Source organism: Nilaparvata lugens, chromosome 7 (genome assembly GCF_014356525.2).
Source record: "Nilaparvata lugens isolate BPH chromosome 7, ASM1435652v1, whole genome shotgun sequence".
Lineage (NCBI taxonomy): Eukaryota > Metazoa > Arthropoda > Insecta > Hemiptera > Delphacidae > Nilaparvata > Nilaparvata lugens.
In genome coordinates, this window is record NC_052510.1 from 36435457 (window position 1) to 36459732 (window position 24276).

Here is a 24276-nt window from a genome sequence, read left to right on the forward strand (position 1 = left end):
AATCCTTCAAGTCCACTAATTATGTTGTGATCTCTCTTATTGGGGACTAAGACAACAGCTAACAGCAGTCCCAACAATATCAGCTGTAGATTCCGATTCTCAGGACAACAAGACTCGCAACAGAAGGATGTTCATGCAGGTTGGTTTGAATGGAGTCAAACTTGATGCCTTGATTGATAGCAAGGCGGAGTTGTCATATATTCCAAGGCAAGAATCCTGGGGCAACATAGTGATGGATCACAGGGATGAGATGACTGACTCTGAACGGCGGGCCACGATTCATGCCCCAGCCACCAACACAAGTGGTAACTCCGAGAGGGATGTGGAAAAGACAATACCACCCCCCCCCCCTGTCATGGATGTGGAAGAGTCAATACCACCCCCTACTGTCATGGATGTGGAGGAGTCAATACCCTCCTCAACTGATATGGATGTAGAAGAGCAAACACAGTCTTGGACTGTCAAAGAGGTAGTCCCACAGTCCCAGGATCCCACACCAGGACCCTCAAGGAATAAGGATCCAGTGTTGTGTCACCGCATCTCGACACCAAGTAAGCGCAAACGGGCCGGCAAGCCATGTATAAAAATCTGATTACCGGATGGATGGTGTAAATATGTGCCTGTAGACCAGGCATAGATGACACTCATAGTGAGTGGCATACACCTCTAAAGGTGATGCCTAGATGGCCCACACCTTTTAAGTTGGTGCCATGGAGGGCTCTGATACCCTCCCCCCAAAGTAGGAGTGGGGTGTCACAAAGTAAAATTGTGACGAGAAAATAATTAATAATATCATTGAAAGACGCTCAGCTATCAGCAAAGATGGCTGAACGCGGAGATAAAGAGGGTACCAATGGTGCATCATCTTTTGCGCATCGAGATGATTCTTACCACCTCTGGCGGCGGCGCAACTCCATCCCCTTTACTTTGGGAGAGTATTTTTTTTTTTATTTCAATTCAATTTATTTGCCATATATACAAGATTTTTACAATTACAAATTTACATAATAATTGGGTACATCATACAGAAATTCAGAATATACTCTATTCTAGAAATAATAAAAATAAATTACATATAACATAACTGAAATCCCAGTTGTACTCATTTTACCGGCAGTAATTGCTAGCAGAGACATGTGTCTGATTGCTAGCAATGAGTTCAGTTCAAATCATTGAAAGATTTTTCCTTCTTGACTGAAACACAAAAAAAGAGCTTTGTTGAAATTCACAAAATCACAATTTTATTTTAGGTATTCACCAAATCAATCTATTATGTGTAATTTTATGATTAAAAGTCTATTTTGAAAAATATTCTAGCTTTTACCCATTCATCAATATCTTTTGTAAGTTTTTTGTTTATTTTATGGGTGAATAAGTTTAAGGGAATCATATTAATCAGCATATTGCAGTTGTGTTCATACTGTCTTCTACTTACTGAAAGTCTGGAGAGTCTGACCATGAATTTCATTGTAATCGATGGACAAGTGTTGTAATTGAGAGCACGGATTGTTGGTAAATGTTTAGTTTTATTAATAGAAAGGATTAAGTTTTTTATATATTGCTGTCTTATGGTGAGAACATTCATTTCTTGGAAAACGTCCCTACTAGGATAGATCCTTGGTTTGCCCAAGGCTGCTTTGACTAAAAATTTCTGCAAAATGAAAACTTTCTTCAAATGAGTATCATATGCGCCACCCCACACCTCCAAACAATATGTGAATAGAACATGTGCATATGCTAAGTAGATATTCCTTATGATGCCAGTTGAATGTAATTTAAGTTTAAAATTTAAACGCCGGACGAGCCCCAGACCAAAGCATTCCGCTCACAACCTTCCTACTCCTTGTATAGCGGCCCGTTGGCTGCCGTACGTCCCTTTCCTCCTCTCCTGGTACAGCGGCCCGTTGGCTGCCGTACGTCCCTTTCCTCTAATCCTCCCAGGGCACAGCGGCCCGTCGGCTGCCGTCCCTTTCCACCCATCCTCCCAGGGCACAGCGGCCCCTTCGGCTGCCGTCCCTTTCCGCCTATCCTCCCAGGTCACAGCGGCCCGTTGGCTGCCGTCCCTTTCCACCCATCCTCCCAGGGCACAGCGGCCCGTCGGCTGCCATCCCTTTCTGCCTATCCTCCTAGGGCACAGCGGCCCGTCGGCTGCCGTCCCTTTCCTCTCATCCTCCCAGGGCACAGCGGCCCGTTTGCCATCCCTTCCCTCTCATCCTCCCAGGGCACAGCGGCCCGTTGGCTGCCGTCCCTTACCGTCTATCCTCTCCGGGCACAGCGGCCCGTTGGCTGCCGTCCCACCCTTCTATCCTTCCTCTTTCTACTATACTGGAGCGGAATCGAGACCGTAAGGCCAATACAAAATTACCTCGAAGTTGTGTCATCAGAGTAGAGAGCGACCTTCACGCCGTCAGAAGCACCAGGAGGTGCTGTCCACACCAGCTAAGGCACAAAGAAGGAAGAAGAGGAACTTAAACTTGTCTCCTTTCCCCGCCCACATTACGACTGAGCTAAGTCGTCCAGGTGCAACACCTGGGTATCAATCACCTACCTCTGAAGGTACTCAGGGTGTACGTGATAACATCATATCTTTCAGCAGAGAGGACATGTACATAGTAACTTCACAAGGAGGAGGAATGACATCAATTTGCCTCAGGCCAGACTGACTCGATCTCATAATAGCTTCCCTGTCCATGCACTTAAGGTTTACAACAGGATGCCGGTGTATTTCCGTGAACAGGAGAAAAACATCTTCAAGAAGGCACTTCGTGAGTAACTTGTGAGTCTACTCCCTGGATGAAGAGTCAATCCAATGTTTTCTGAGATTTATTACTGGCCTCCCATCTTGATCTCAGTCTAGTTATTAAGTTTTATATTTTTTTATGAACCAATCTATCCAGCAAGTGCTGGTCATGGATGGAGACTACTGGATTACTAAGAAATTTTGTGGAAAAAACTAGGATGAGCAGCTCTTGGCTTGAGTGTTTGAGAACTGAATTTGGTGAAAAAATTTTATTCTAGTGTTCAAATTATTTTTAGATTTAATAACTTAGATAATTTTCGATGATTATTTTACTTTTATTAGTTGAATCATTATTACTGTTTTAGTTCAAAATTTGCTTGTAAATTTTCATTGTCTCGTGTGTTGCTCAAATCGCTAGTATAATTTCACTTTTCTAGACAATGCCTTTCAAACTGAGGTTGAAGAAGAGCCGACAGTATAATGTTGTATCGAAATCGTTATTCGTCATCTGTGTAGAATTGTTGGATAGCACCAATATTGAATGCACGTTGTCAGCAGAGAGTGTGGGCCGGGAATGTCTCGATAATGTCTGTCAACGACTTGGATTAAATCAGGTTTGTAAGATTACAATAAGTTACTAGAAGTTTGAGTCACATCATTCTTATTTCTTCCTTAGTTTGAAAATTTGTCACTTGATTATGATACATTGTTGAAACTATCACTCGCTCAACTTGTTCAGTTTTTATTTCATCATTTCTATAATTGGAAACGTTTCTCCTTGACGAAATAAAACATTATAATTATATTATCCTTAATAATTCAAAATAGCTTAAACTTTAGACTATTTTCTCTTTATTTTATTTTTTGTTCAATTTTCTAGTTTTTTTCGAAATTTAATTTAAACTATGACAATGACTACGACTACGCCCCGTTTCGGAAAGCCAATTTTCTGACTCCAGCTGTTTAAAGTCTAAAACTTGACCAAATTCCGAGTCCGGCCCTAAGAGTTGAACAAAAATACTAATTGATCATATTCTATCACCATTCTTCTCATAACCCATGTACAAGCCTTGGGTTTTTGAGAACATCAGCCCAACAAAAGATCTCTCTTATCAGTAACTCTCTGCACTATTTTAAGTGTCCAATAATTTTTCTCGGCTTATAATCATTTTATAATTACTTTTTATGAATATGCTGTTTCGATTATGTTCATTTTATAGTTTCAATTTGAATGTTTACAGCAAGAGTTTTTCGGACTGCGCTACATTAACAGAGATGGAGCGCCGCGCTGGATGGAAATGGAGCGGCCGCTCAAGAGGCAGCTGGACAAGCATGCCAGGGAGCCCAACCTCTATCTGCGAGTCATGTACTATGTCTCAGGCGTCAGTCAGCTTCACGATGAGATGACACGGTATGTGATACATGTCTTCTATGGTCATGCGCATGTTTACACTCTTTATCAATAATCCGCTCTATAATGAAATTTAATAGATTAACTTTGATAATATCATAGAGAAAATATAGCATATAAGTCGGATAGCAAATAGCAGATATCCCATGGTATATTTATCTATTCATTTATTCAATGATACGCAAAACACAAATCATTAGAATGATTGTGGAAGGACCAACAGGCACAACCCAAAACTATTCCTTCCCCGAATTTGATTTATACACCAAGTCCAAAAAGTAAGTTATGTTTCATTCACTTTTGAATTTTAGTCCAATTTTCAATGCACACACTTGAAAAAAGAAATTCTGAATTTAGATTGTTCAAAACCAATTTAAATGAAGAAATTATAATCACTAATCATTTTTTTATTGCGGATGATGCCCACTGTCATGTATTTCCCGCCTTTGTCACTGATACCAACATATTCATTAAACATCCAAGCACTAATTCTTTATTACTTACATATTTTATTACATTATACACTATTATGATTATTATTATTATTATATTATTATTATTATTATTATTATTAGTCGTAGAGCTCCCGAAGTGGAAGACGCTGAGTAAAATCATGATCATCGATTTTTATTAGACTTGGCGGTTTTCTTGTTCGCCCACCAGCTTTTCATTCTCTGAGAAAATGCAGCTTTTCTTTCTTCACTCCATCTTGTGCCAACTCTTGTACAAGCCTTGTATAAGTAATAATACTTATTATTATTATTATATTATTATTATTATTATATTATTATTATTATTATTATTATTATTATTACATATTTAACATTGATACTACACTTCCCATACTTTCACATTCTGTAACAACAATTCAACACACATATTCGCGCACACATCTACCAATGTACGAAAAACCAGAAACATTGATTTTGTACTTGAACCAAGAATCAATAAATCAATATTATTTCAAACAGTTTTTAAACATTAAAGAACCTGAAATACCCACATAAGCTTTTTGCTTGTGCGTGGATAATGGGAAGTGCGAGGGTGAATTATGAGTTGATCATACGTCCATGCCTATTCGATGGGATTGGGCGGGATTCGAACCCGCGACCAGGTAGCACCAACAGACTGAAGGGTGCAACGCCTTTAAAATAATGATTTGATTTGAAAAATTTTATTTAGGGCGTTAATGTTTCAAATTTCAATGTTAACTCAAGCCAATAGTCCTAGTAGGTAGTTGTTTTTCGTGAAGCTATGTGAAGCTGGTAGCTGCTGTTCATTTGTACACTGTACACTCTCACCCGGCCAAAACCGTAATAATAAACAGTAGCCTAGTCGGTTTGAGTTAACAGAAATCAGCTTGAAATGTGGAACATAAACTACCTATACCATGGAATACCTTCGTATGCTATCTTTTTTCTATGATAATATGTAGAAATAAGTTGAAATGTGAGCTTCTATCTTACCAAACATTCTCAGTCTGGCTGAAATTTTACCTCAAAAAAGTAGTAATTCCGCCTCTTTCCAGCTACTTTCACATACCTTGCTATGAAATATATAAAAACATAGGTTAATATCTCCTGATGCTTATGAAATGCGACGTTTCTTCACGCTTTTCGTACAATAACGACCAATTGCTCAAATATTCTTATGAAATATTTCTCAGTAATATATTCATTTTAAGCAATGAATCCTGGACGATTAATAAAAAATAGATATTGTGAATCTCTCAAATCTTGAAATTGAGATTTGAAGCTGTGCACCTGAAAATATTGAAATAACTTTTCACCTTGTCTCCAACCTTGTGAATTCAAAAGAATCTTTTACTCATCTCAACTTATATTTGAATTGTTCGCAATTATCTTTAATATATATATATATTTATTTATTAATAATCATTACATTACATCAATTTTGGGAATAATCCCATTTGACAGGTAACTTGTCAGTACTAATACTAATCCTTATACTATAATACATACAATCAAAATAATAAAATATTTATTCAGGTATCAAGTGTCAAGTATCTTTAAGGATGGTAATGATATATTATATCATATGTAAAAAAAATCAATTTTCTTGTGAATAAAATTCTGAGATTGCGTATAGGCTTTTCTCTAATAACATTTTTTTGACTGCCTGTTTGAATAAAATGACTGATTCAATGTTTCGAATGTCTGTTGGCAGCCTATTATAGAGTCTCATTCCTGAATAAAATTGAGTTTTTTCAAAAGCTACATTTCTATTGATTGGAAATGCAATAATATTTCTATTTCGAGTATTATATTTATGATTATCTGTACAAAATTGGAACTTATTGATATTTACTTTAACAAAAACTACTAGCTGGTAAATGTAAATGGAAGGAAGTGTGAGTATGTTAAGGTCTTTGAAAAATGCTTTACATGAGTCCCTTGATCTCAGTCTACAGATAACTCTCAATATCTTTTTCTGCATGATGAAGATTCTTCAGCTGTCTACAGAGTTACCCCAAAATATTGTGCCGTAGCTCAAGTGGGAGTAAACATATGCATAATAGACTGTCAATAATGTGTTTCTGTCGAGTGAGTTGGAAAGAGTTGAAATTACAAAATAGGCCTGATTCAATTTTTTCATTAAGCTCTTAATGTGCTCCTTCCAGGAAAAATTCTGGTCGATTACAAGTCCCAAGAATTTAGTTGAGGAGGAGAGTATTAAGCTATTTCTAATGGTTGGAAGGTGAGTCTCGTCTATCCTCGTTTGATTGCGTATGGAACGAAATTGTATAAGGTGTGTTTTACTGCAATTTAAGGAAAGTCCATTCACTTTAAACCACTCGTTGATTTCTATAAGTGTATTCTTTAATCGAGTTACCAATGTGATCTGATCAGCGTTTGATGCTATACAAGTTGTGTCATCCGCATACATAATTAACTTTGAATTGGTTGTTGCCTTGGGTAAATCATTAATGTACAACAAAAAGAGCAAAGGTCCGAGGACAGATCCTTGAGGTACTCCATTTTGGACCCTGGTAAATGAAGAACATTTTGCAGAAGATGGATCTCTCACACATTGCTTCCTGTCGGAAAGATAGGAGCGGAGCCAACTTAGAGCTGTGCCTGCTATTCCATAAAAGCTCAATTTTCCCAGCAGGATTTCATGATTTACACAGTCAAAAGCTTTTGAAAGATCGCAGAATATGCCAGCAGCATGCTGCGACCGATCAATTGCAAGTGACATATATTTGACAAAATCATAGATTGCTCCAGAAATGTCCTTCTTTTTACGAAATCCAAACTGGTCTTCAACCAATAATCCATTATTCTCTAAATGAGCAGTCAACCTAGACACAACCGCCATCTCATATATCTCTGAGAATACAGACAGTATTGCAACTGGTCTATAATTACTCAGATCATTGGGATCTCCTTTTTTAAGAAAGGGTAACACATTACTGTATTTTAAAATGTCAGGGAACCCACCATGCTTAAAAGATTGATTAATTAGAAAAGTTAAAGGTTTAATCATTTGGATAGCACATTTTTTTTAAAAGGAAAGGAGGAAAATCATCCCAGCCAGGTGCTCTGGATGCTTTCATTTTCTTTATTAGGGTAATTATCTCATGTTCCGTCACCTGAGCAAATGAAACTAAAATGCTGTTTGTTTTTTGTTGTCTATTACAGTACTCAAAAGCAGTTTCCATGTCTGTACTTAACTTCAATGTGTCGCAAATGTTTGAAAAAAATTGATTGAATGAATTTAATGTAGATTCAATTGGAGCATCATTGAATACCCTCGACAATTCCAACTCTTTCCCTCCCTCATGTGTCTCTTGTTTAACTATTTTCCAAGCCATTTTTGTTTTGTTATCAGCCTGACGTATTCTGTTACTGTTGTGTAATATTTTAGCCTGTCTAATGCACCTATTTAGAATTTTCTTGTACTGTCTCACATATGCTCTGAGTTCAGGACAGTGAAGTAATCTGGATTGAGAGTGTAATTCCCTAGCTCTGGCACACGATGTACGAATACCTAAAGTAATCCAGCCTTTATCAATATTGTTGCGTGATTTATGGCTTGTTATAATTTTACGCGGAAATGATTGCTCTAAGTATAAATTTGTCATTGTGTGGAATTTATTGTACAATATTATTGTGTGGAATTTATTGAGTCTGAGATCATTCTGCTCATATGAAAAAGGGAATCCCAGTTTTCACTTGATAAAATTTTGATGAAGTTATTAACATTCATTTCTGAAAATAATCTGATTGTTTTAGTTACTTTCTTTTTATTTTCCTTAGTTGATTTATTTTCTTTACCGTGTGCCAGTAGTTTTTTAATACCCTGAATGTTCCAATGCATTAAATTAAGATTTACTTTGGATCTAAAAAAGTAGTATCACCTGTGTCAGTTATCAGTTCATTTTCATCACATCTTTCAATCGAGTTCTTCAGTTGTTGTTTGTCACTTTCACTTGAGTTTGAATCTGCTGATAACACCTGCGGAAGTGAATGCTCGTCTGTTGAGGTGGCGTCATTACAAGTTATTTCATCAATGTCTATGTTGTTATGAGGTTCTGCAACATGGTCAGTTGAAAAGCACTGGACAATCCTATCAGCAATGACTCGCTTTCCAGTCAAGTTCAAATGCAACCCATGACGGGTGTAGAAGCGTCTACCCAGTCCATGCACATTGAACAATTTGACGTTCGTGAAGCGGTTGGCGAGCACCTTCAGCGTTTCATTGACTTTTATTATTGTTGCATTGATAGGTGAAGACAATGGAAGATCGTGTCGGCATGGTACATTCGCTAAGAAAACACGAGTGTGTGTCAAACTTTTAAGCTGCGTTATAAGAGTGTCTAGGTAGCTTTCATGGCAACCCGTCGAACAGTCATTTGTGCCACCCATCAGCACCGTCATGTCACGCGCCGACATAGATCCACATTCTTTGTCACACTCAGAAGTAACTGATTTAAATAATGCCCCCGGCTTCAGTATACTGGTGATTTGAGCCTCAGTCCTTTCTGATAACAGCTCGTTTAGTCTTCTACCTTGGCTAGCAGAAAATAGTCTGATTTTGCCACCCGAAATTGGCCGCCTTTTCAAATTCAGTGCCAAATTGCAGACATCTGTTACATCTCCATTTCCAACACTGCAAGATTCCACTTTTTCCGAACTTCTAGCTGAATTTGTAGTTTTAATATGCCTAGAATATCGAGTTTTATGTTTTTTCGACGTTGTCGGTGATTTGTGAATGTGTGAGTTGACTGTAACTCTATGGGCTGTTGATGACTCGTCTACTGGCAACAGTGAAAACCTATTGTGCAACTTTATAGAACTACCGACCGGTAAGTTCATAAGACATGGCACATGAGCTGTCATGATGTGCCCTCCATTTATCAGCTTCTTTTTTATGTGTGTCTACCTCATTTCTTAAAGTATTATTGTCCACTCCCAATGTCTCCATAGATATCGACATGGATGTAACTGTCTTGGTCAAGGAATCAATTTATTCTTCAAGTTTTCTGTTATTTATATTAATACTCTGACAATTTTCACAAAAATCAGAAGGCAACTTGGCGATTGTACTCTTATCAACCATAGTACCTCTAAGTGAAAACTCTGTCGAGTTTCTATTCTCTAACTCCAGGGTAAGACGTTGTATCTCATCCACTAAGGCTGATTGACTCTCAGTCAGCTGTTCTATTCTACCAATTAATTCATCTTTGGTCTTCAGGATGTTTCCATCTGTCTGGGAGCAAGAATTGAAACAAACTGGTTTCCGAAAAGACCCCAAAGACGAGTCTAGTGACGCCCTATTTGTGGATTCTAATTGCTGCTTGATACTGGGAATCGAACCATTTACTAGCGTACGCGAAAGATTTTTTGGAATTTGATGTGGTGGATGCTTCTTATGATTATCAGTGTAACCTTTTACACAGTCAATTTTTGATGAGGTAGTAACCGAAGCAGGACATCCAGTTGAGCAGCATCGCCAGCAAATATCTCCGCAAACCAGAGTATGGCTCTTTCTAAAACAGTAAGCTTTATAGTACAAGGCCAGGTTGTCCTTTGTTGTTTTGTATGTCTCGAGTTGAGAAGTCATTTTTTCTAATTAGGAATATTACCGTATTCGTTGAGAGTGGATTTTCCTCTCGTTATTGAACCTGATTTCGCTACTAGACGAACCAGCTGACTGAATATATTGTAGGAAAGTGAAAAAGAGGAGATAGTAGTGCCTAGAGAGCGAACAAGGCGGGGAAGAAATGTGGAAGCTCCTGAAAAAGAAAAAGGATGACAGGAAAAGGAGAATGACAAGAGAACAGGAAACGACAGTTTATTTTAAACGTGGTCGTCAGCATCAGAAGAAGACAGTCATTATGTCCTTTAACACAGCACACACATAGAACGCACCAACTCAACAATTAAAAGTTGTTAAAGAAGTTGTAGAATTCATAAGTGGTATTTTTAAAATCGCCCGCCTTTTGGAAAATGTATTGAGTTAGATTCGACAAGCTGATAAGAGTTGGGTTGCCATGGAAACCAAAGGACGCGGCTACTGTTGTTTACGCTGGTCGGCTGTGATAATCCTGTCAGAGTCAAGATAAAGATTCAGGCCTACTTGCTAGTTCCGAAAATAGTTTAGTTAATCGGAAACCGTACCGGTAGCAAATTGTTCTGTTCGATTCGATAACACAAACACACAGCTGATGTTTATTTACTAACAGGAACAGACAATCAAAGCTCTTACCCACAAAACAATGTGTCAACCTACCACAGTGCTATTATTAAATCATCAAACAAACACTACACAGCCTACACACTTCACTGGTAAGAACTTATATGAACAAGTATGTTTGGTTACTGATAATATGATTGAATTTAACACCTATGGATAATAAATAACTAATAATTTTAACAATTTTGACAGAGCTAAGTTTAGTTGAACTGTTCAAGACAGGGCCAATATATATATATATATATATATATATATATATATATATATATATATATATATATATATAAAAGAAATGGAAACTCAGTTCACGTTCATTAAAACTCGTTCATTCATTTAATGAACGTGAACTGAGTTCCCTTTCTCAACCGAGCAGAGAGTGGCACAGTTTGGAATCCCTTTTCAAACAAGAAATCCCTTTCAAACTGTGCCACTCTCTGCTCGGTTGAGAAAGGTTACTCACTTCCCGAGAACTTCCGTTTACCTATAATGTAAGTTTTCAAGTGTTTTCAATCTACTTATGTCTTGTGTCTCATATATATATATATATATATATATATATAATATATATATATATATATATATATATATATATATATATATATAGCACAACAGAAGACACTTTAAAGTTTGTAATATAAATTAAAACAGGAGACACAAGACATAAGTAGATTGAAGACACTTGAAAACTTACATTATAGGTAAACGGAAGTTCTCGGGAACTGAGTAACCTTTCTCAACCGAGCAGAGAGTGGCACAGTTTGAAAGGGATTTCTAGTTTGAAAAGGGATTCCAAACTGTGCCACTCTCTGCTCGGTTGAGAAAGGGAACTCAGTTCACGTTCATTAAAACTCAGTTTTTAAAAAGAAATTTTATTTGCGAAAAATACATGCTAACACATCAAGTGGCTGGAGTAGACTAACTAAAATGAGCGCACTGAGAGCGACACTAAGCGGTACTGACAAAAATAGTAGTCAGCACATCAACTGTTTAAGTTTACATAATTCCTTCCTTCTTAAGTTTTTTTCGTCCCGAAAAATACATTTGGGACACTTAAAAATTACAAAAATTAAAATGAAGTTACAAATTAAAGTTTACTAACTTAGATCTAATTTCTAAGTGGTACATGACTTAATTTTTGTGCATATGTGGTAACTGAAGTAAACGGTAAATTTACATCTGTCATTTTATCATTGATATCCAGATTGATAAGGAAAGATGAAGGAGTATTTATAGTGCCATTATTAATGTTAATTTGATCAAACTTATATCCTAAAATTTTCGAAATAATTCATAAATGGTCTATCATTAATTATTTCTATTCTTACACAACTATCCAAATCCTTATTATTTACTACAGACAACATACAGTTATCATGTATAATTTCTCCTGAAGTACAAAAAGAAATAGAAGAGAATATTTGACAATTGGTCAGTTTCCAAAGCTTTTTGTTTTGAGACACAGATATCGATTTTTCTTTTAATTTCATGGTGTGAACATTTGATTCCATTCCAACAGGATAAGACAGAAGGTCATATTTTTCAAGTAAATCGTTTAATTTCGGTAAATGGATAATGTAAGTTATAACAGATTTCGATACAATACAAGTGCTATTACTAATTTCCCATAAAATACTGGAATCTCTACTAGCTAATGAATAATTCTTATAATAATTAATTAACCTACGAAAATCATCAAAGCTCAAAATTGATGGATGAAGTTTCCCTTCTTTGCAATACTTCAACGAGTTAGCAACATCATTTATTTCATCATCCAACAATTGTATAGTCAAAGTAATTAAGTCAACAGCTTGCATATTTTCGACAATATTGGCAGTTTCGTTAGTAATATTTTTTAATGCTTTATTATTTGAATTAATATGCTCAACATCGAAATTAAATTTCTTAATTAACTCATGGTTCATTTCAAAATTATGTTTTTCATTTTTAACAAGATGTAATTCATTATTTTCTATTTTATCAATAACTTTGTCGAGGTGTTCTTTGTCGTCAGCAGTCATAAGTCCTGTCAACCATGATATGGCGTTTCCTAATCCGTTCATTAGTCCACGTTTTACCTTTTTATTTTTATTTTCAGAAATCATTTCTAATTTAAAATATTGGTTGAGTGAAATTTTCTTCAAGGATTCAATGTCAGAGGATATGTAAGCGACTTGCAGATTATTAATATGAGTCTGTAATTTCAAAGATTGTATTTTAAGGTCAGTCACGTTAGTAAAATGGATAACTTTGTATGTGTCGTTAATGAGCATAGATTGTCCTATTCTAATCGGAATTATTCCTGCTGTCTTTGTCAAGTCTGTCAGTCTGTAAGTCAACGTTGCTAGGATCAGGAACAACAGAAGGATGGTCATTGCCTTCATCTGCAACAATTAGATTATCTTTTACTTTTTTACGAGGCCTTTTCATTCTGTTAGGGTGGATTTTGATTACATTTCTTTTCAGTTTAAACCTATCACCTTCCTTAGTAGCTGTGCTATACCTTGGAACATTTTTGTGAAATTTCGGGGTTTTGATGAATATCCTATCTGGTATTTCAGGTGGTTCCTCTCTATTTTTGTTACATTTTTCTGTTCGTTTTTCTTTTTCCTCGATTATTTTCTTATAAACGGCATCATTCAACGCTTGTATTTCTTTGAAGTATTGATTAGCAAGTTCTTCAGTGATTACTGCGGGATTATCCTGATCTTCATTTTTTGGTAAATAATTCTGAATTTCGAAAGTTAGTTCATTTGGGCTTGAGTTGAATTGATCTTTTATCGAATTGTTATAGGTTCGCAAAGCTAATCGAAGTTTTTGTTCAACACTATATTTTGGGAATTTAATTTCAAGTCCTTGTAGAATTTCAATAATTGTGGAGTGTGTTCTTTCTATTAGTCCTTGAGATTGGGGATGATAAGGTGTGGTGAAGTAAGTTTCAATACCATTTATTTCAGTGAGTTGTTTGTAGTGCATTGTTGAATTCTAATCCGTTATCGGTTTGAATGCATTTTGGAATTGGGAAAACTGAAAGATAGTTGTTTAGATTTTTTATTATTTTGATACTGTTAGCTGATTTCAATGTGTAGGCGGAAAGTCTTTTAGAAAACGAATCGACAATTGTGAGGATTTTAATATTATTATACGTGAAAGCGTCAATCTGAAGTTTTTCGAAAGGTTTAGTAGGTGTGGGAGTTACTTTGAATTTAGTTTTAATTGGGTTCCTTTCATACTTGGTTTTCAAACAGATTTCACATTTATTTACAAATTCGGTTACGTCTTTGTGCATTGCGGGCCAATAGTAGTTTTTACGTATTTGTTTATTATTCTCGTTAATTCCTCTGTGGAAGTTTTTGTCTTCATGACATCGAGCTATTATCATTGTTTGTTCATCTACATCAGTTATGTCGGCGTTTATTCTTTTGTAGATTCGGAATTTTATGTTGGGAACTATTTTGACAATTTCATTAGTCATTGAACTCAGAATTTCTGTTTTTAGAGCTTCAAACAATGGACTTTTATTTGAAAATACTATACCGTACACAGTATCAGGTTTCAAATACTCTCGTATTTCTTGTTTCCAATATCACCTGCGTCTCTGTATTTGAAAATTATTCTGTTATTATTAAAGATCTTTTTGAATTGGGGTTTTCCTTTACCTCGTGAAATAACTATTTGGTTTGCTTCAGTGTTTATGATACTATTTTCGTCCATTATACCTATTCTATCATCTGAACTTTCTTGAGAATGTTGTGTCATTAGTGAGTCATTGTCATTATCATTATTAGTATTATTTACAAGGTTTTCGTTGCCAGTTTCCACCTAATTTTCATTAATATTATCAATATTTGCATTAACGATCGAATTGTTACCTATGTGTTCATCAAAATCATTCAATATACTTTCATTTACCGACGGAGGAGCTTCATTGTTATGGAATCTTAGCAGATCATTGATATCAATGTCATCGTACTCATCATTGTTATTGACATTGTCGTTGTTCGCATTATTTTCCGCGGGAAAGCCTGGGAACAATTCTGAATCGTCAAAACCTGTAAATTCATCACTACTTTCCATCATATTTACATTGAAAGGCCGTGAGAGACAATCAGCAACACAATTTGAGCGACCTTTTATAAATTCTACGGTGTAATCATACTCTTCCATTAACAATTTCCATCTCATTAATTTAGCATTTGGTTCTTTTAGAGAATGAAGCCATTGGAGTGGCTTTTGATCTGTTCTTAGGGTAAATTTTCTTCCATACAAATATGGCCTGAAATGTTTCACTGCCCAAGTTATTGCCAACATTTCTTTTTCAATAGTAGAAAGATTCTGTTCAGCGGGATTGAGTGTTCTAGAAGCGAATGAAATTGGGAGATCTTTATTGTCAGTCATTTGACTAAGGACCGCCCCTAAGCTTACATTGGATGCGTCTGTTGTCAAAATATATGGATCATTCAATTTAGGTAACTGCAATATTGGTGCGTTAGTAATTGCTTCTTTCAGAAAATCTTTTGGGTTTATAGTGGATGTTTTTCTCAATGCGTTAGTTAAAGGTTGAGCTATTTTAGCGAATCCTTTTATCATTTTTCTGTAGTATCATAAAAATTGTTTCATTTGTTTAGTAGTTTGTGGAACGGGAAAATCTTTTATTGCTTTTACTTTTTCAGGATTAGGCTGAATGCCTTTTTCCGAAACTATGTGACCTAGAAATAGAAGTTCTTTCTTAAAGAATTCGGTCTTGTCCAATTGTATTTTTAGTTGATGAGTTTTCAATCGTTTGAATACAACGTTCAGGTGTTTCATGTGCTCTTGTAAGCTATCACTAAAAGTAATAATATCATCAAGATATACAAGAACATTTGGTAAATCACAAAATATCAAGTTCATTGTCCTTTGAAATTGAGGTGGACCATTTTTCAACCCAAATGGCATTCTGAGAAACTCATAATGACCATTTTCAGTACTAAAAGCTGTTTTTGGTATTGATTCGGGTTCCATTTCAATTTGATGGAATCCTGAAACAAGGTCAATAGCCGAAAAGTACGTTGCTCGACCGATTTTTGAGAACAAGTCTTCAATATTCGGGAGAGGAAATCTGTCATCTTTAGTTTTGTTGTTCAATTTCCGATAATCTACTACAAGACGAACTTTGCGTTTTCCTGAAGCATCAGGTTTCTTCGGCACAACCCATAAGGGAGAGTTGTACGGAGAATTAGACGGTCTTATTATCTTTTGTTCGAATAACTTGTCTATTTCATTACTATATCCTGCCTAAATGAGATAGGATAGCGGTAGTTTTTTGAATAAAAAGGTTCTTCGTCTGTAGTCACTATTTTATGCTTGAGCAAGCTAGTAGCAGTTAATATATCACCTTCGAATTTTATTATTTCGGGATATTTCATAAGAGTACTAATAATGCATTCTTTCTCTTCTGAGTTCATATGCTCAGTTCTCAATAAAGAAGTGATTTCGTCAATGGAGAGGGGATTATCGATCATCTCACCCATGTACAATTCACATTCTTCTACAGAAACTGTTTCGATATTCAACATTTTGATACAATCAGAAAAATATTCAATCTCAATAAAACCATTCCTATCAATATCAGTTACAATATTATACAACTGCAATTCCTTAATACTAACAACACATAGCTTATCTGATGGAGTGCAAACATTAGTTTTAATTTCCAATTCATTCCAACCCTTGTTGGTTTCAATATGATTCATTCCTAACAGTGGTATCGTGCAATCTTTTGTTATGAGACAATGGTCTCCAAATCAATTTTTGCTTTCAACCCTTGCAATGTTTGCTTTCCAATAAGAACATCATAATTATCGCTAAAATCATACACATAAAATTTTTCATCTTTATCAACACCAAGCATATTCTTAACATTAATATTTACACAACCTTTTCCATTATATTCACCAGCGGGTGTACGAATTTTATAATCACAATTATTTTTGTCTGAGGAGAAACCATTTAAGGTTTAATGAAATTATATTTACTACCTGTATCGATCAAAATTCGTGAATCATTGTAATGAATATGAGGAAAATCAGGAGAGATCGTATTCAAATCTAATACTACGTTTTTGGATTGTTGTTCGAGCCTACTTCTAAAAAATGATTCATTTTCTCGCAAAGGTCACTTACAGCATTTTCCATAGAACTCATTCTAGCATCCATTCTTTCAAATTCGGAAAAATCATTTTCAGAAGATTCAATATTGTGAAGTGGAAACTTTTGAAAGTTGGAAACTGTTTTCATGCTCACATCGTTTGATTTTTTATTCAAATTTTGGTTGTTATTATTGAAGTTTGCATTTGGATTACGATTGAAGTTGTGATTTTGGAAACTTTGTCCATTACAAAATCTACTTTGAAAGGATTGTCCTCTGTTGAAATTATTTTGAGGCTGAGAGAAATTTCTCTGATTGAAATGATTTTGAGGTTGAGAAAAATTTCTCTGATTGAAATTGAAATCACGATTTTGAGATTGAGAAAAGTTTCTTTGATTTGAATTGTTGTGGTTTTTAAACTGATGGAAATTTTTCGGATGCGAATTTTGATTGAAATTTTACGAGTTTTGTTTTCCTTCAGATTTACTGAAAGTTTGATTCATTTGTGTTACATCAGTAGTAAATCCTAAATGTTTCAAATAAACACTACTCTTATTGATAATAGCCTGTCTTGCATCACTGAGGTCTTTGATTCCTACCGTTTGTAGGTGAGCTCCAAGCTGGTGGTTGATTCCTTCGACTAAAATCATTACAATTTGTTTATCCAACTGAGATGAGATAGTTTCAAGAATTGGACCAGTTAGTCCATCGAGTTTGTGTCTTGAGATAATCACGGTACTTTTTTGTTGCAGTCTATTTATGAATTGAATAGGGTGTTCTTTTTTGTGTGATTTCATAGCAAGCAGTTCCATAGTTAATTGTTCTACTGTCCTATTATCGGCAAAGTTGTTTTTCAAAACATCAATCAAATTTGAGAGGTCATCTACTGTACTGTTGAGGATTACATCTTTAGCAGGTCCATGTAATTTGTTTTTACAATAGTGAAGGAGAATCCAATGATTGTCGGCTGCTTCCGCGATACGATTATTACAATAGTCATTTTTCAATTTTTCGACAACTTCGAGAAAGCTAAGTAGTTCTATTGGGTTTCCTGTATATTCAGGTATTATGTGTAGGTGATATTTCGCAATTGGTCTTGAAATAAGGGGGTTATCCATTGTGCTTTCACTGTTATCTTCACTATTACTGTCACTGATTGTAGATGTAGAAGACGTGTTACCTTGAACTGTGGAGTTGGATACAGCTGCAGCCAGAGCCAGGTACGATCTTAACCTTGGCCGGTAATCGATAAGGAGTTTATGATCTGGTCTGTTATCCTTCTTGCCTTTCTTCCCCAGGATGGTGGTTGTTGGTTGTTGGTGTTGATGAGTCACTCTTCCACTTGACGGTCTCGATGATGGTTCATATCAGTTGTGACCCAGACTTTCGAATTTTCCGCGATCACTTGATAATTGATCAATATAAACTGGCGGTTAAATGAAAAGCACAATTTTCACGAAAATGTTCACGAAAAACTCTTCAGGGTCCCTGTTTGAGCGCCAAATACATTCACGTTCATTAAAACTCAGTTTTTAAAAAGAAATTCTATTTGCGAAAAATACATGTTAACACATCAAGTGGCTGGAGTAGACTAACTAAAATGAGCGCACTGAGAGCGACACTAAGCGGTACTGACAAAAATAGTAGTCAGCACATCAACTGTTTAAGTTTACATAATTCCTTCCTTCTTAAGTTTTTTTCGTCCCGAAAAATACATTTGGGACACTTAAAAATTACAAAAATTAAAATTAAGTTACAAATTAAAGTTTACTAACTTAGATCTAATTTCTAGGTGGTACATGACTTAATTTTTGTGCATATGTGGTAACTGAAGTAAACGGTAAATTTGCATCTGTCATTTTATCATTGATATCCAGATTGATAAGGAAAGATGAAGGAGTATTTATAGTGCCATTATTAATATTAATTTGATCAAACTTATATCCTAAAATACAATTAAAATTTTCGAAATAATTCATAAATGGTCTATTTGATGTGAAGTGGCTGGAGTAGACTAACTAAAATGAGCGCGCTGAGAGCAACACTAAGCGTTATGGACAAAAATAGTAGTCAGCACATCAATTGTTTAAGTTTACATAATTTATATATATTTCTGAAGAGTTCCGATTGAGACACCGAGCTGAACGGTCGCTTAGTTTGCTCTCTTATCAGTGTTTACCGGTCAAGGCTTTCGTTTTTGCGGCGTGAAATTGCTGGTTCTTTTCTCTGCTAACCTATTAATTTCGTGAGTTCAGGTGTTTATTGGAATTATAAATAGTGAGTTAATATTAAATTAAATCCTGTGGTTAACGAGTGTTAACGGGAGGCAGATGAGCTCATCCAGTTCAGAAAGTAAGAAGCGTTCTAGAAATTCACCAGAAGTGCATTAGAATCTTGCTAAACGTCAACAGATTGCAAATATGGGTGAGCAAAAGGTCGGAAATATGTCACTTACACAATTAATGGACTCTTTTAAAAATATTCTAGAGGAAAACATTTCTAAACTTGCTACTAAGGAAGACATTCAAACGCTTAACGCGAAAATTACGGTGTTAGAGGAGGAAAATAAATCGCTTAAAGGAGAGTTAGAAAAAATGCGCCGTATGGGTGAAAAAAGTGAGGAGAGGCTTATTGAGCTCGAAACTAGATCACGAAGAAATAATGTGATTTTCAAAGGATTACGAAACGTGGAAAACAATAAATGTGTTGAGAAAGTGAAAGAATTTTGTTCGGAAGTTTTAGGTATAACAAGTGAAATCGAAGTAAATAGGGCTCATTTGTTGGGCAGAGGACCTTCAGTAATCGCGCATATACCAAAAGATGAACATATCAATAAAATTTTCAAAAATGTTCGCAAGTTGAAAAATACAAATTATGTGGTCCATCGGGATTATCCAAAGGACATTCGTGTTATCCGTGCTAGACTGTTGGCATTGAAGAAAGCTATTGATAGGATGACAAACGGAATTGAAACTTATATAGGATTCGATTTCATGTTGGTGGAAGAAATTAAATTCCAATGGTCGAAAGATGGCAACAGGCTGATGGCTGGTACGGAGGACGGAGCGGAAAAACTGAAGGAGATGCTGAGGATGGACTTCACCGAGCAGATACAAGCAATTACGAGGGGAGATCGACGTCGACGACCCGACGCCCAAGTAGCTGGCAACGAGGATGGCGACTCGCTTCATAACGAATGAGGCCGACCCGCGCTCACGGCTCAATCACCACACGGTCAGATAGGTACAGGGAACGGTCGAGGTGAAAACTCTATTCTGTCTATTTTGTATTATAATGTTTGTGGTCTGAAAAGTAAACTTAAAGAGAACAGTTTCTTCAATATCCTAAGAGAATACGAAGTAATATGTTTAAGTGAAACTTTTGTGTTGGAGAAAGATGCTGGTTATTTTAATTAGTATCTCTCAGATTTTATAGTTGTATGGAATTGGAGTGTGAGAGTTTTTCTACGGCAGAGCTAGTGGGGGTTTATTGTTGGGTTTGAATAAAAACTCTATTTTTAAAGATAGTATTAGAGTAGAAAGAGTGAGAGGTAGACCGGTGGCGATTGTCAAGATTAGTGAAAATAAGGTTGTTCATTTATTACCTGTATATATTAATCCCAATAATTGGCAGACAGATTTTGAACAGCTGTATGATTTCCTATTGGAGAATTCAGATTTAGAAATAGTGTTGATAGGTGATAAGAATGTTAGAATAGGCAATATGCAAGGAATGAGAGTAACTGATTATGATTTAGGAGGATTGTACTTATTAAGAACCTCAAAAGACTTGACTATAAATTCAAGAGGAAGAAAGTATTTAGAAATGTGTGATAATCTGGGTTATATTGTTGTTAATGGGAGAACAGAAGGAGATAAGGAGGGTGAGATGACGTTTGTTGGGGCAAGTGGTGCGTCAGTTAATGATATAGCAGCCGTGCCATTGAGTCTTACTTGCTATGTTCACAATTTTAGAGTAATACCGTGTGCGTATTCCGATCATATGCCCATAAAATTAGAATTATACATGGCACGCGAAGATAAGCAACATGATTGTCTGCCTCTGTTGCCCAAACTAGTATTAAGGTGTGGTATTGAGAATTATAAAAATAGAGTCACTGATATTGTTCAAAGCATGGTTGTAGAAGGCAGTGATAATCGTCAATTATTGGACAATATAAAAAATTGTATAATAGAGGCGTCAGGAAGTAGTCAGATAAAGGGGCCTGGACAAAAAAATATAAAATTTGAGCAACCATGGTTTGACTGGGAATGTTGGAATACGAGAAAATTAGTCATGTCTCTTTTGAAATTTTACAGAAACAACCACTCTGAATATAATAGGATAAATTATCTAGAAGTGAAACGTTCATTCAAAAGTTTGTGCGAGAGAAAGCGAAAAGAGTTCAACTGCAGACTTATTGATAATTTAAATTCAGCAAGAGATACAAAAAGCTTCTGGGATGGATTAAATAAGTTTAAAAATATGAATAAATTTGTTTCGAATTCTATAAATGCTCAAGATTGGGTGAATTACTTTTTCAAATTATGGAATCCTCAATTGATAAGTAATCCAGTACAGTATGCAGTCCCTATAGTGGAGAACTTAGAGATGGATAGGAATTTTGAAATGAGAGAGTTGTTGTTAGTTATAAAGGAAGCTAAAAATAATAAAGCACCAGGAGTGGATCGCATTTCCTATGAATTTTACAAAAATGCTCCGTCGAATCTAATTGATAAGATTATAATTCTATTTGATAGAATTTTCAACTCGGGTGACGTGCCAGACAGTTTCAAGTTATCGATCGTGTTCCCACTCTACAAGAAAGAGAGAGAGAGAAAATGTAGAGAGCTATAGAGGTATAAGACTTATGGACGTTATCGCAAAACTGTTTTGTGGATGTTTGTTGAAACGAATTGATAAATGGGTCAAGGACAGAAATATTCTCAATGAATATCAGGCCGGCTTCAGAAAAGGTTATTCAACTGTCGATAATATTTTCACTCTTTCATCTATTATTCAATTAAAATTGCAGATTAGAAAAAATAAAGTTTACTGTTTCTTCGTCGATTACCGAGCCGCGTTCGACTCTATTGATAGAAGCGCTCTCTTCTACAAGTTATCCTGCCTAGGTTTATCCACAAAAATGATTAATATACTAAAAGCTTTGAATAGTGAAACAATTGCTAGTGTATGGTGTAAAGATGGCCTGACAAAGAGCTTTGCTACAGAGATGGGCTTAAGGCAGGGATGCGTGATCAGCCCGTTATTATTCTCAATCTTTTTGAATGATTTAGATGATGCTCTAGAGGGAGGCATACTAGTGGCAAACAAACGAATAAGGGTACTAATGTACGCCGATGATATTGTACTCTTGTCAGACTCTCCTGTTAGCTTACAAAGGATGATAAATAATATGAAACAGTATTGCGAGCAGTGGAATCTAACTGTCAACCTGGAAAAATCAAAAATTTTAGTTTTCAGAAACGGTGGAAGAATGGGTAGAAATGAGCGCTGGTTTTTTGGAGGCAATGAAGTGGAACAAGTTAACAGTTATAAATATTTGGGGGTGACATTTACACAAAAAATGAGCATGGAGCAGCACATGAAGGAGAGGATACAGATTGCAAAATTGAGTTTGAATGTTGGTTGGAACAGAGTGATAAATGACAATAAAATCAATCTTGAAGCTAAATCGGTATTATTTAATGCATGTAGTAGAGCAATAATCTGTTATGCGGCACAAGTGTGGGGGTTTCAGAAATTTGATAGCATTGAGAAACTAAAACGATTGTATATTAAAAGATTGTTCGCTCTGCCAAATAACACACCAAATTACATGTTGTTTCTTGAAACGGATGAAAGGCTGATTTTCGAGTATACATTGAAGCTTCATTTTCAATACATCAATAAAGTTTTGAAAATGGAAAATGATAGATTACCAAAGATTATGGCTGTGGAGGTAATAAGGAAGAAATGTTTTTGGTACAAGGCATGGATACAAATGGCAACAGAGTGCAATGTTAATTTGGATTTTTCCGCTCAGAATATGGGTAACTGGAAGAGTGAAATGTTGAAATTGTTGGATGGGGTGAGAGAGAATTTCAGGGAGGATCTTTTGAGAGGTGCAACGGCGGCAAATTTTCATATTCATTACAGAGCACTGAAATTGGGTCTAGGATCTGCGAGCTATATAAAGGAGCTGAGTAGCCATGCGCTTATAAAATGGGTGATGAAGGCAAGATGTGGATTGATAGATTTGAACTACAAGCCGTGGTTGGAAAATAGAGACATGCGCTGTTCATTATGTAACAGAGGGGATAACGAGGATATTTTCCATTTCCTAGCAGTATGCCCCATTCTATCAGAGTGGAGATCTAGATATTTGGGAGCTATTGAGCTTAACCAGGAAGCATTTATTGATTTTTTGAACGGCAAGGATTGGGTAAAGCTGGCATTATTTTGTAGAGATGCTTGGCGCTATAGGTGGCAATTAATTCAAGAGTTTAATTACTGAGGTATTTCAATAATTTAATAGTTTGGTTTGATATTAGAATACTAATGAACCCCATTATTATTGTTGTTATTATTATTATACATCATCTCAATAGTTGTCAATGTTTGTAATTGAGGTAAAGTTGGTGCTGTTTCGTTTTCATCTAGATCATTTCCACTCAAAGGTAATATGCCTATATACTTTTGAAAAAGAAAGAATTAATCCATTTTAATTTAAGAATTGAAATAGCATAACATGGATATTTATTTCCTTCTTACGCATGTTTGGTTAGTGCCATAGTAAGTTGTATATTTTGTAATTTAGTCATTGGGTACTCTTTTCCGACTTTTTTCTACTCAGGTTGTTTAATTTAATTTGTGTATTATCAAGAAATTTGATCATTATGTATTATTTGGACTTTATTATTATTTTTTTTCATTTAAAAAATGAAGAAAGAAATTGGATCACATTAGAAATATAAAATGTTAGAATGCTTCTGTTTTATCCAAAGAGACGCATTTATTTATTTTATTTTGATATGAAGAATGTGTGTTCATTTATCTTAGTAATTCGGAATTTCCGGCTGACGGTCTTTGACCAAGCCGTATAGTGTATGCAATATTTTTAAATGATACCTCTGGTAAAATATTGTTTTTTTCAATAAAGCACTTTTATATCTATATCTATATCTATCTATCTATATATTTCTGAATCCTCCATCAACTTCCTAGATGTCAATGTAATCCTTTCCAACTCCAATACCTTATCCACTACTTTCACCTA

The 24276-nt window shown here is 35.5% G+C and overlaps 2 protein-coding genes across 6 annotated transcripts in view; both read left to right on the top strand.

Annotated features, from left to right (window-relative positions):
* Positions 1-24276, top strand: part of LOC111062944 (tyrosine-protein phosphatase non-receptor type 21) — a 127665-nt gene that overhangs the window by 11130 nt on the left and 92259 nt on the right. For 4 of the 5 annotated variants that reach the window (XM_039432645.1, XM_039432644.1, XM_039432646.1 and 1 more), the window contains exons 2-3: positions 3178-3354; positions 3982-4151. In XM_039432645.1, coding sequence (XP_039288579.1) covers positions 3181-3354; positions 3982-4151 — 344 coding nt within the window. In that variant the 5' untranslated portion in view covers positions 3178-3180. Of the gene's footprint in view, positions 1-3177; positions 3355-3981; positions 4152-9985; positions 10964-24276 lie in introns of those variants that run through there. The other variant, XM_039432648.1, reaches the window with a different exon arrangement.
* On the top strand, positions 11479-20222 carry LOC120352396. The gene is made up of 2 exons (XM_039432649.1): positions 11479-11535; positions 19563-20222. Exon 2 carries the CDS (start codon positions 19592-19594, stop codon positions 20195-20197), a length of 606 nt encoding a protein of 201 aa, XP_039288583.1. The 5' UTR covers positions 11479-11535; positions 19563-19591; the 3' UTR covers positions 20198-20222.

Bases quoted from the DNA above. Each gene is read 5' to 3' on its own strand.
- LOC120352396 (XM_039432649.1), top strand. From the start codon at position 19,592: ATGCGCCGTATGGGTGAAAAAAGTGAGGAGAGGCTTATTGAGCTCGAA.